The sequence below is a fragment of the Apodemus sylvaticus genome, chromosome 16 (genome assembly GCF_947179515.1).
Source record: "Apodemus sylvaticus chromosome 16, mApoSyl1.1, whole genome shotgun sequence".
NCBI classification, from domain to species: Eukaryota; Metazoa; Chordata; class Mammalia; order Rodentia; family Muridae; genus Apodemus; species Apodemus sylvaticus.
Window position 1 is genome coordinate 59,052,628 of NC_067487.1, and position 13,849 is coordinate 59,066,476.

Below are 13,849 nucleotides of genomic sequence, written 5' to 3' on the forward strand. Positions count from 1 at the left end.
AGCCCAGAACGGAGCACATATTAAATGCATCATCGTGTTGGCCATGGCGACTGTCACTTTGTACCCACAGTTCAGATGCTCTGGGCTTAGTGCGTTATTTCTGATCTGGTGTGGTTTGGGATTATTTTCCATTTTCCATTTTAAAGAACATACAGTTTTCTGAAGAATTAAATGCCTAAAACCCCTCCACCACCCCCCCCCCAACCCTCAGCCATCGGGGAGTGAATACACTTAGAAAGCCCTGGGACCTGGGAGCAGAGCAGGCTCCTCAGAGAAAGCCTCCATTCCCTGTCACTGATTGGCTGTAGTAGTTCCCAGGCGGATTTGCCCTCCATAACCTTTCTCTCAGAGCCCTATAGTGCTGTACATGCATTGCTCAGAAATCCAAAGCCATCAAAGGAGGTTCCTTCGAGAGATGACTCAGAAGAGACTGCAAAGAGAAACGCTCCTGGAACTGTAACCTCTACTGTGCCCAGCGCTCCTTTGTAAGGGGGCGGGGGCGGGGCGGGGCGGGGGCGGAGCTTGGTGCTCACACCCTGCCTCTGAGTCTGTCCCAAACCAGACTAACAATGCTCTTTCCCAGGCTGCTGTCCTGGCTCCCGGAAGTCGAGTGTGTAGCATGGTATCTCCTCCCTCACTACCTGGCTTCACCTACTCTCCGTTCCACAGTCGTCCTTCCCCACCAGATAGATGAGCACACACACAAGCTCCTGTAGCTCCTGTAGCCATCGCCTCTGATTTGTAGCCATCACGGCTCTGAGATTCACTTAAGACCACGCGGCCCGTTGTCGTTCGCGAGGTCCACGTTCCGAGGTCGCCCGAGCTCTTCAGTGTCTTTATTCTAGCCAAGTGACAATCAATACTTAATTTGCAAAGCCCACTTTAAGCCCCACACCTTAGGCTCAGAAGGACAGGTCATTGGAACTATGATGTGTCGGTGACTGCTACCACCCTCTCACTTTCTAATGTTAGGCACACACATTTGAAGTAACCTGTGCATGCAGCTGACGCCAGCCGTCCCTACCTCACGTGATTGCTAGGGTCACAGGAGCAGGGCTGCTGAGAACACGTTTTTAAAGCCACCTGAACCGTGTAAATTTAATACTTTTGTATTTAGCTAGGTTGTCTCCCCCAGTCCTAGAGATTAAGAATTAGAAGCAGTTTAATATGGTCGTTCTTATTAATCATATTAAACTTTGATCATTTCTCTCTCAGCTGCACAGCAAGGATCCAGAGATACTGGATATTTAGTTCAAAGTTTCCCGACTCTCACTGCCCGTAGAGAAACCAGCAACAGGTCAAGTACATTGTTCGCCGTTTGGATTTTTTTTTTCTTTTTCTTTTCTAGATATAGTGACAGTTGTGCCTAGAAGACGATCTAATCATTCTTAACATAAAACTCACAGAGAGAGAGAGAGGGCCACAGCTGTTTTTTCAACCCCTCTCTGGTTTCCCTGAGTGGCCTCAATGAACACGTCTTTCCAAGGCTGTTTCTAAAGCGACCAACAGGGGGAGCCCTCATGCAGTCTTGCGAGGATTTCTTTAAACTTCTCCCCTCTAACAAAGTCGCCCAAGTGCTATTGGAGCCAATTGAAAACATCTGTTGTTTTATTTATAGCTACAATTTCTAAGAAGCATATTCTATAGCGGTTGAAAAAGGAGTTGACAGCTCATAATTTATAAAGTTACTGGGGCTAATCTGATAGAACAAAATGTACAAAACCCCTTCCCATGGTGCGGGCGCTATCGCTTCCTGTGCAGCCCTACGAAGAAGTGGTGGCTGAGAGGGGGGGAGGGGAGCACCGGCTGAGGGGAGGGGGAAGCACCGAAAGGGTCCTTTCTGTGATGCTAATGGCAGAGGAGAGCGCCCCGCAGCGAGGGCGATGCCTTTCCCTCCACCAGCAGCTCCGCTTGACTGAGTCACTGGTCCTTTTTCATTAACAACATCCCAGGTATTTCCATTTATAGAAAATCAGCATTTCCCCCCACCATGCCCACTTTGCCACCAGGAAGTTTCAGCCGCGTTCCTGTCTGCAGGACCGCCCGCTTCCACCGTGAGCTAAGGTGTTGATTAAACAGCCCGACTGGTTGCCCCCCATCTGGGCAGCAGGCTGCTTTTACTCCGTTTCATTCAGCAGTTTGCGCTTTTGTATTGAGTTGCCTGCCTCACCCCCACCGACCTTTAAGCAATTATTAGGACAGGCGTACTCCTCAAATGTCATCTCCCGGTTTGTTAGCTTATTCTGAGAATCTTTGGCGGAACAAGGTCAGATGCAATCAATATATACTAAATATTTTGCTACAGTTCTTTCTGCAGCGCTTCCTGGTGTTGCAGTTAAGGGAAGGGGAAAAAATAGATTAGTGGGACACAAGTGACCCGTCATAGCTTAGTGCTATGTCCAGCTGGAGGTGTTTTTAAGAGACTGTACTGTACAGACCATCCTGCTTCCAGGGTCCCATTTAATGTTCTTAAAGCTAAGGTCACTTTAATGAAGAGGTGGGCGAGTTTCTGTTCATTCATTTGATGAACATGGCGTCTTTTGATAGGGGAAAATGTGTTAGCTCACCAGAACTAATTGCCCAGAACAGAAGTAGTAAAGACATATTCCTTGATTTCTTTCCAACCGTGATCCTTCACGCCATTAAGGCTGTGTTTTCTTTTACCTCAAGATCATTTGCCCTTAATCTGTAGAGGCAGCATAGCTTTCTGCCTGTGATTTTTTTTTTTTAAAAAGGAGTTTTGTTAATGTTACAAACTCAGTTTCTCATGTATTTCCCCCATTTTATCAAGGATTTCCCGTTTAATATTTTTGAGTCATTCATCTTTCCTGCCCATTCTGCCCATTCCATATGCAATTCATCTTTCTTTTGCCCTTCCTCCCCTGATAGGCTAGTCACTATATATTTTGTTTTTATTGCTTATTTTTACACGCATGGGTGTTTGTGTGGGTGCCACATGCATGTGCTGTCTTCAGAAGCCACAAGTCGGCACTGGATCTGCTGGGACTGGAGTTACAGTCATTGCGAAGCGCCCTGTGGGTACTGACAATCAAGCCTGAGTCCTTTGGCAGAGCAGCCAGTGCTCACCACCACCAAGCCACCTCTCCAGTCCCCAGGTCGCCATGTTCTTTTCTGGACCTTTCCTCTACCTGATGACTCACAAAGAGCCCTTCATATTTTGCCAAATATGATAAGTTGGCCAGTTATTTTTAGCTGAATAAACCCAGTGACATTCCTGAGGAAGAATGTGCTTAGTTTAGCCTTATGAGGAAAATATTTAATAAATGCTGTCCCGAAAATATTTAGCCTGGCTGAGTGGGCTGGCAGGGGCTCAGGCCTGATAAAGGAGGAGCAATGGTAAGAAGCTGCCCCCCAACCCCAATCCAAGCCCGATTTGAACAAACGCTCCTCTTGTCACCAAGACCTGTAAGTGTTGCCAGGATCATTTATATCAATCTCATGCAAAGCTTTTGGCAGCCTCTGCTCTGGGGCTGGCTAACCTCCAGAATGCACCACGTGGGCCTCCCAGAATGCACCACGTGGGCCTCCCAGAATGCACCAAGTAGGCCTCCTAAGAAAACAAGCTGGATTCATTCAAATCAGTATGCCACTTCACTGCTGTACTGACTTTGGGCAAATCATCACTTTGTCATTTTAAATCTTCCTTTCCTGATCTGTTAAATGAGGACATTTATATGGCCTCCCACGACTCTTTGGGAATTCAAGTCAAGGGGTTCCCACCTGCAGTCATAGTAATTGGCCTCCACTGTTTCTTCAATGCCCCATGTCCACAGTCTTTCCAAACCACACATCAAAACTAAGGAGTATTGCCCTTGGCCAGAACTTACCTCTCGGGACCTCAGTCAAGTTGTGACTCTGGAGACACACCAAACAACAAGGCTCTCTGCCCCTAATATCTGTTGATGTTGCATTAGGTAGGATGTCAGCCCTAATCACTGAGACGGGGAGACCTTCTGCTTAGTACCACCTGCCCAACACAAGTTGAGGTGCTTTGCTGAGTTCCATTGTAAAACCTACCTGTGCAACCAAGCACAGGCAGGCAAGTTACCAGCATTCTGGCCCCTGTCATCCTCTCTACAGCTAGGACACCAATCAACTCTTGTTCCTTGAAAGCTGTGGTCTGAGCTTTTGCAGCACGGGTATCCCTTGCTCGATTGGGATTATTGATCTGTACTGGAGAGCTTATACAGCCGCCCCCTACATCCCTGTCAGAAACATCCATACGGGCAGAGGTGTTTCTTAAATACTTAAAGAGTTTGCTACTGACTTTCCCTAGACAAAGGAAGTTTGTTTCACGTTAGGTTACCATCGAACCTTAGTAAATTCTGGTAACTTGGTAAGGACCTGGTAGGGAACTCTTCCTGGCTTGCATCTGGTCTCCTTCCGTGGATCCTCCTCTGGAAAGGGTGAGGACAATGATCTCATTATGAAGGACCCTACCACCACCACCACCACCTCATTTAAACCCAGTAATCTTCCAGAGGCTGTCTCTTGAGTATCATCACTTTGGGGGCAGGGGGTGGTACCTCCAAGGGCTTCAACATATGAATTATGGGGAACGCAATACAGTCCATGGCAACTAATTCACACCCCTTACCTTGACGTGTACCAAAAAATAATTACAGATATGGCAAAATATTAATTTTAGGGTCTAGGTGGCATATAGTCAGGCATCCAAGTTTTCAGTATATTCTTAAATGTCAGAGAAAAACCCTGGCTCCCTGGGCTCAGTAGGATGGGGTTTAGAGGCTCTTTGTTGCCACTGATGTCCACCCAGCCTTTCTTAAAACTCTCAGCATTGTTCAGCTGAACCAGTTTGCAGCTTTGGCAGTTTCTCCTTCTCAAGTTCTGTCCTCCCTTGGCCAGCATTTGCTTCTGCCTGGTTAGTGGGTTGCCAGCCTAGATCAGACATCTTTCTGGGCTCTGGTGTCACCATGATAACTTTCCAATCCCTTCCATTTCCACCAACTGCATTTTGGGGCTTCTCAAATTCCGCCTTATCATCTGGCTTCATGGTAGCATTTGTAACATATTTTTACAACTTTGATGGTGAGGTGTAGTATCAAATGCAGATGGGAGAGACATGAGCATTGCGGCCAGTCCTCCGTCACCTTATTCTGCAAGGTGTCCCTGCTTCCATCTGCTATGAACAGGGGTGCCCACTGCTCTACTGTGTGTACTGTTGATTATCTGTACAGGTAAACAGTGTGATAATGGAGGAGAATACACCCACTGTCTAACTTGGGGCAGGATATATACATAAACAGATGCTCCTGTCAAGGTGGCTTTTCCTGAACCGTAATTTCCAGTACGGGCCATTACCTGAAGGGATTGAGGATCACATGTCTTCTGTGTCGCCTGAACATTCTTCACTGCAGTTACCACTGAAATTTGAGAACCTTGAAATTTTGGGAAACATCTTAAGAAACATTGCCAAGTCAGGGATGGATGCTGAGGAAACTGTGGCGGCGCCCCCCCTCCCCCCAAGCACACAACTTAGGAGCTTATGACATGGCCAAGTGGCTTAATTTCTCACCATCTGTTTCCTTGTCTTTAAATCAAGAATAATAAAGACTAGACATCTTTGAGTTGGTATGAAAAAAAAAAATAAGAGCATACATGTTAAATGGTGTGGGGACATGGCTCCTAGCTGGCGCCCTTAACCATCCTTCCTTCATGCATTCAACAAAGAGCCAAGTGCCACCACCATGTGTGTGAAATGTGATTTTTTTTCTCTCTCTCCCCATTCTTTCTTTTATGGGTCATCTGAGTCATGCTTCAAATGAAATCTTTCTAAGCCAACAGACCAAAAGACCAACTTCCTTATAAATCATTGGCCTCTGAAATTCCTTGGACTCAACTATAAATTATTTTCTTGGTAGGAAGTGGGGGAGGAGGAGGAACTCGCTTTCTTTCCCCTTTCCCTCCTGCTCAGCATTTTAATTTGCCGTGCCCTGTAAGTTGTCATCTTTACATCAGATTCCAATTTAGGTGATAAGGATCACAATGAATTAGCCTGGCTGTCAAAGATGAAGTGTAACCTTGCACTGCCATCTTCTGAAGTCACTTTCTGGCTTTAGTAGAGCCCGTCAGAGGCAAAGCCGGTCCGTGACCAGTTACCTCAGAAAACAGTGTGGTTAGGCCTGGAGACTGACTTTCTCATCAGCTCCCATTTTTCATTGTCCGTCCTTCTGTCTTCCATTCTCCAAAGCAAAACCTAGTTTGCGTGTGGAAGCTTAATAGAATTTATTACACAATCTTTCCAACGTTAGATTTTCCTTTAGATTCAGAGAATTGAAGTCAAATAACTTACAGCTATTACTAGTGTTGTGGTCCTTATTGGGAGAAAAATATGATAACTTCAAGTATAATATTTGAGGTAACTTCTGAAAAGATACTGAGTATTATTTATAGATCAAGAAGCAAAAAACGTTCATATCTACTTTGTCAGATATGCTTCAAGCTCCCCTCCTTTAAGAAGTATTAAGAAAACTGACCTGGGTGGGCAGTGGTGGCACATGCCTTTAATTCCAGCAGTTTGGAGGCAGAGGCAGGTGGATTTCTGAGTTCGAGGTCAGCCTGGTCTACAGAGTGAGTTCCAGGACAGCCAGGGCTATACAGAGAAACCCTGTCTCGGAAAAACAAAAACCAAAAAACCCCCACAGACTTAATATTATAGTCTGCTCTTAATGGGGCCAGGGAGATTGCGTGGTAGGTAAGTGTATTGGCTGCTCTTGCAGAGGACCCACGTTCAGCTCCCAGCACCCACATGGTAGCTACAACTATAAATAACTATAGTTCTAGGGGATTTAATATCCTCTTCTGGTCTCCTTGGGCACCTAGTACACATGTGGTCCATGTGGAGACATGCAAACAGACATTAATACATGTAAAAAGGAAACCTTTTAAATCTGCTAATCATTCTGATACTAATGACTATCTTTCTACACCCTGACCTCACTTTGTCCATTGAGGATCTATTGCTCACTAATCCTTACTAACTCATATAATGACTCCCATTTTACAGATGAAAAAATCTCAGGTCTAAGTCAATTAACTAGTCTAAGATTCCTGTTATTAAGTGGTACCCCAAGGATGGAAACCCACGTCTCGTTGTGCTTTTAATCATGTCAGCACTACTGATGAAATGATTATGTACCAAAATTAACAAACCCATGGTTTCTTTTTCTTTTACTTTTTTTTTTTTAACTTTGTTTTTGATTTTTAGTCTTACTGTCTTGCCCAGAGAGTACACCAGCTTTTGATGTGGCTTGCAGCCCGCAGAGCTTGAAAAGCTTGAAGTCCAGGGTATTAGCTGTTATAGGTAGACAGTAGGAACGTGCTTACAGCGTTTGTTTAAGAAAAGAATTGGGGTTGCTTTGATTTGTGTCCACTATATTTTTTTCCCCTTTTGAAGTCACTAGAGAAGATTGGTTCGGACAGAAATAAAGCTTGGATTCAGCAAGTCAGTAGACAGTTTAACATCTTGACTTAATATTGATCCCCATTTGCATATATCCTCTCTTTCCTGTGTATTCCATGTTACATTTTGAGTGGGAACGAGCAGTTTTTCACACACTTCCAAGCCGCTTCCATTAGGAATGAAATACTTGGCTTGGGTAGCCTCTGAGTTTTGATGTTTCCGTTGAAACTTTCCACTCACCCCTGCCAGGCACAAACTTTAAAATGTCTTTTTTCTTTTCTTTTAATTTTTTTTTTAAATGGAGAACGCCTCCAAAAACTGCAGCTGTGTGTTGGTTTCATCTTGCACTCCGTAGCGTTGGCACCACTTAGAGCACAGAATGCTCCTATCTCCTGCACACCGCTGGTACCCAGGAGTGTTGAGGCTTGCCCACTTTAGCGCTTTAGTGCTTTAGTCATTCAGGAAGGCCTTCAGTTTGGAGAGAGGTTCTCTTCTGTTCTGTGATTGGCTATCACTAGGGCCTGCAGACAGAGCAAACAGAAAATGCAGCCTCCAATTTCTCCTATGACACCCCCCCCCACGCACCCCTCCCTTCATCAGAGTCCTTGTAACTGTGGAGGGCTAGCCTTGTCTACCTTTCCTTAGCAAAGAATGATACATGGTGTAGACTCAGTCCTCTCAGACCTTTCGACTCTTCTTTCTTTGTTTTCTTTTTTCCCTTGCACAACGTTGACTTTTTCTGATGAAAAATGATTTGGCAAAGCCGAGGAAACTAGGCTTGGGTGTGTCAGGAAATCTACGGACACTTCCAGATGCTTAAGAATGATTGTAGCTCTGCAGACTTTAGTCAACACAGCATGGCAAACTTTCGAACTGAAGTGCATTCTCATTCAGATCCAGAATATCTGGAGAATTGCATCGAATGGAATGTATGTGTAAAATGGAGATGCTCATCCTGCTAATTTGGGTTTTGTTTGACAGCCTCAGCCTGTATATTCTGTAGTTTGTTTGTTTGTTTTTTAATAATTTTTGCTACCATCATGTTTTATCAGACTTTGGTTTGATGCTTCATTACGGACTAATCAGGGAACAGCCAGCCTGTTAGCCCTCCCTCCCTACTTCCTGCCGGAATCTCTTACAATGAAATCTACTGACAGAAATATAGGTCTTACATATGTATCTAATGGGATTAGAGAATAGTTGGGTTAGAATTGTTGTAAGAAAGTAACACTTGTTTTAGAGTACTGTTTAGAATTCCAGGGATGACCCCATTGTCTGAAGCGGGTGATCGGAACTGCAGTATTATCTGAGTCTGAATATTTCAGAGAGGAAACACGCTGAGTGAGAGACCTTATGCCAAGGAGTAGGACATCCTAGAATTGTTGTTGTTTGCATCGTCTTGTAAAGTTTGCCCTTTTCAAGTGCCTATTGTGCAATCTGGATCAGCTGTCGTGAGTCACGCCTTTGCACAGTCAAGCTTCGTCAGTATTAAAATATTCAGCTGGGCATCCCCTCAATACTGCACGAAAAGGAGACCTCTTCCTTCCCCTATACATGTGCAGTACTTTGAAAAGATCAGTGTTCTTGCCAGTGTCTGGTGGTTACCACAGTGGTTTTCAGAGACTTCACCTAACAGCAGTCCAGGTGTTAGATGAAGACACTCTGTAGCTCAGGATATTGATTTTTGTTATTGGTTTTCTTTCTTTCTTTTTTTTTTCAGCTGAAGTAGAGGGAGATCGAAACCTCCTGTACGCACAGCACTTGCTCAGCCAGCAACTGTTGGGTGCATATTTTAATAATAGTTACATGAAATTTTTAATTATCATTTAATTTAGTTTTCATATTTGCCTGGGGAAATGATTGAGTTGATAAGATTTTGGAAAGAGATAAACTTTATTAAGTAATTCCGATCTCTGTGCCAGTGGATTTTTTTTCCTCTCCCATTAAAAATGCTTATGTTACATGTGAAGGGAGCAGGAGAGGATTTGAGGATTAGTTATGTGAGTGCAGTATGGGTGTGTGTCTTTACTGCTTAACCTTGGGTTTGGGATTTGGGGCTGTGCTGGGGCTTGTTAGCAGGAAAACCCTGTATTGAATCCTGAGGGATAGCTTAACTAAAAATAAAGATAAGTCTCCTCATTTTCAGTTTCTCTTGAATGTATGTACATGGACAGGATGACCTTCATTTTGTTCCATGTAGAAGGGAAGGTATTTGTGGGAGAGGATACTGTTGTGAACTGAAACTCTAAAGCCAAGGGAAGTGGTTTATAGTTTATCAAAGGAAATGAAATGGTTTGCCCTTTGCAGCTGTTGCTGCTAATGTGTGTGTGTCTGTGTGTCTGTCTGTGTCTGTGTCTGTGCGCGCGCATATGTGTGTGTGTGTGAATGAGTGTGTGCATACATGCATATGTATGTGTAGTGTGAGTGTGTTCATGTATTTGAGAGAGAGAGAGAGAGAGAGAGAAGAGAGAGAGAGAGAGAGAGAGAGAGTGTTTCATGTTTGCTTTCTTCTAGCCAGGGTCTTGCTGTTAGGAGATAGCCTAGGCTACCTCTTACCTTGTGACCTTCTAGCTGTAGCCTCCCAAGTGCTGGATTACAGTTCTCCAGTGCCAGTATCAGTGCTGATCCTCGGTACTTACAATGGGTTTAGTTAGAAACTTTCTTAACATCATATACATATTATAGTAATTGTAACACTGAAGCCTCTCTGAAACCTAATTATGACCATTTAGTGTTTCTAGGAGTATATGAACTGTCTGTTCTAGATAATTATAAACATCTGAATTTATGCATTAATGACAGAAAAGTTACTCCTGAAGATGTCATTAAAATTCACAACCTATATTTTGGAGTTTGATAAATTTAAAATGTTTAGCTCCCTCTTCTGGCATAGTTTTGAAAACTGCTTTTACTTCAATCATCCCCCCACCCACTTCTTGAATAAGAACATGGTCATCACTGTAATGTTGTCAGGGGGAGTCATTTGAGATTGTCATCCTGTTAGATAGTTTTGTATTGTTACCATTAGTAAAATGTACACATAACATATGAAGATACAGTATATCACAATTCTTGGCTAAGAGCACTTATTCTTATAGAGGATCCAGGTTTAGTTCACTGTACCCACATCTGTAACTCCAGTTCCAGGGGATCTAATGCATTGTCTTTCTTCAAAAGTACCAGGTGCACAAGTCGTACTTTTACATCATATACATAATTGCCAGCAAAACACTCATATACATAATATGAAATAAGTCTTAAAACCATTTGTAGTATCTCATTTCCTACCCATATATATGTATATATATATGTATGTATCTGTGTGTATATATATATATTATATATGTATGTGTGTGTGTATATATATAATATATATATATATATATATATATATATATATATATATATGCAAGTATAGGTTTTTGACAACATTTACACAGGGGCTTAATTTGTTGTTGGATGGCCAGTAGCCATTTGTGTTGGCTTGGCATTGCTAGAACTCATTGCAAGAGTACAAAACAATACCAAGCTACTAGGAATTCAGATATATCAATTACGTACCATATACCATGGTAACAGACTATCTCAAGATTTTATCTAGTCTTGCCTACCTGAGCAACAATTCTGTCATAATAACCTAGAAGCCAGACTTGGTTTCAGATTTTCTGGGCTCCCCTGGTTGTGTTCAGGACATGGGGCTGAAGTATCTCTTTATTTTCCCTGAACATGCAAGCTCTAGTCTAGCCTGGAGCCCCTCCACCTAGGCCCAGCCCCGAGGTGTCCTAACTTTCCTAGGGCAGTCTGTCCTAGAAAAGATGCCCCAGACGGGAGAACATCAGAAGCCACTTGTTAGGGGATTCTGAGATTCTTGGTGGACATTCAGAGAGCTCTCTCTGGAAGGAAACAACAGGGTTATGTCTCTGGGACCCCAGCAGTGTGCCACATGGTGTAGGAATCCCTTTAGGAAACTCTGGTTTCCTATTGTTTGGAGTAATTGAATTACTTGTATTTAAATATTCTTCATTGTGGTTGAATGTGTTTGAACACCTTCCATGAAATCTAATGTTGGGAATGTCTCTCTTTCAGCCTTGACCCTTCCTGATCTGGCCGAGCAGTTTGCCCCTCCTGATGTTGCCCCGCCTCTCCTTATAAAACTCCTGGAAGCCATTGAGAAGAAAGGTAACCAGATTCTTAGAGGAAGTCAGTTCTTATTTCATGACTGTTATAATTTATAAGTATCTCTGGGCCACTCATTTTACGGCTATATTACCGACTGCTGTGGATAGAGGCTGTGTTATCCACACTAGTTGTATGGGGACTCTGTAGTAGGAAGAAATCCTGGCTAATAATTTCTAACTCAAGGTCAGTGAGTGGTTCTCAACCTTCTTAAATGCTGAGACCCTTTAATACAGTTCCCTGTGGTGTAGTGACCTTCAACCATAAAATAATTTTTGTTGCCTCTTCATGACTGTAGTTTTGCAGGTGTTATGAGTCATATTGTAAATATCGGTGTCATCCTATGGTCTTAGGCAACACCCACCAGAGGGGGTTGTGATCTACAGGTTGAGGACTCAAAAAACTAATATATGCTTACTGTGTGGGAGCTATTTAATTCGTCATAATTTAATAAAGATGATTAACCTGCTTTTGAATAGTCCACTGGATTTGCCAGAATTATTGACACACCAGATAAAATTAATTGTTGAAGTTGGCTTCTAAGAATATTTAGTACACATCTCAAATAGAATAAATGCTGGGCAGAAATGGGAATGCCCCTCTGGCGGCAGGCTTACCGGTTCTCCTGAGAGCTGTGTTTTGCATACACGGTCTGTTTTGTGTCCTAGGACTGGAATGTTCGACTCTATACAGAACACAGAGCTCCAGCAACCCTGCAGAATTACGACAGCTTCTCGATTGTGGTGAGTGTCTTGGGACTGTTATAAATGACGGTAAGGTTTCTGGTTTTGCTGATGCACCTTACCCCCGTCCATACAACCTGGAAAACCGCAAAGAAACTCTCAGGTCAAATGCAGGAGTTCCTCCTACCCCATTACATTAGCTGTACACGCCTTGGCCATAGGACTCCAGAGTTGGGGTTGGAATATAAGTTCTCAATCCTTTCCACACACACGCAAGCCCCTGGGTTGAATAGGAATTGCAGAAACAGTTTTTTTTGGCATATACCTGACTGGATTTTAGGGAAGTCAGGGCTAGTCTGGACTACATGAGACCATCTCAAAAAGAGATAAAGACAGAAAGAGAGAGAAAAAATGCAAGGCACAACCATTGTAATGCATACTTGTAATCTTAACATTCACAGGAGAAGAAGGTAGAGGCCGGAGAATGTCTGCAAATTCAAGGCCAGTCCGTATACAGGGTCAGGCCAGCTAGGAATGTGGATGAGATCCTGTCTCAAAACAAACTAGCCAGAGGTGGTCACACACACCTTTAATCACAGCCCTCTGATGTACCTGAGCCTTGCTTGTCAGTCCCATCTCATTCATTTGGGTCAGCCAAAAGGATTCTAAGTCTATGTCATTGAACAAATGTGTGGTCTTACCCTTTCCTGTCTCTCTTTCCCTCCACCTGGCTTGCTGACTGGCTTGCTCACCTGCTTACATTTTTACACCCTATACACATTGAGTAAGATGGCATCGGGTGCTTTAACCCTGCTCTCTGCAGAGAGAAAGTACCAGGTTAGCGTGAGTGCCCCTCACTGTGGTTGATTTCGTGATGACTAACATGTCATTGGATGTGGACTTGGGAAAAATTGAGAACATTTGGTCTCCTGAACCAGCGCCAGCCAAGCCAACCCCAGCGCACCGTTCTTTAAGAGACACTAATTCATTCTGCCAAACGGTGGCTTCATCTGGTTTCCCCTTTCCTTTTCCATACAGGGTCAACTAGTACAACTTACCCTAGCTGGCTTTCTTCTTATGCTGACTTCTCTCTCAAGTCCTTCATCCCTTCACAGTCTTCTGTCTCTTTCTGTTTCTTTCTTGTAGCTTTCTACCACATGTCAGTTACCCAGGTTTGTATATTTAAATGAAAGAGTTGCATTTGCTGCTCTTCTTAATCTGGGTGAGGTTCCTTCAGAACTGTGCTCGCATGGGGATGCCCACGTGCCCCTCAAGGGTAACCCTTTGGAGAGAGAAGCAACTTCAGGATTGGGCAACTTAGGGAGTTTCTACAAAAAACATGTTTCTTAGAAGAAAGAACCAGGCTAGATGTCTATCAGTACGTGCTTTCACTTGAAGCAAACCCAACCAAGTGTCTGACCTCAGGTTTCTCGTGTGCCTTGAACTCAGCCAAGCACACACAGGGCAACATTGCTTCTGTGTGTGCCCCATGCTTTTACCAACCCGGTCACTGGAAGCCAACGGGCAGGAGCCTCACCAGAGTGTT

The 13,849-nt window shown here is 43.7% G+C and overlaps 1 protein-coding gene across 1 annotated transcript in view; it reads left to right on the forward strand.

Annotated features, from left to right (window-relative positions):
• Pik3r1 (phosphoinositide-3-kinase regulatory subunit 1) overlaps positions 1–13,849 on the forward strand; it is an 82,685-nt gene that overhangs the window by 45,952 nt on the left and 22,884 nt on the right. The window contains exons 3-4 of the mRNA XM_052160070.1: positions 11,531–11,623; positions 12,289–12,363. Of these exons, the coding sequence (XP_052016030.1) occupies positions 11,531–11,623; positions 12,289–12,363 (168 nt within the window). The remainder of the gene's footprint in view (positions 1–11,530; positions 11,624–12,288; positions 12,364–13,849) is intronic.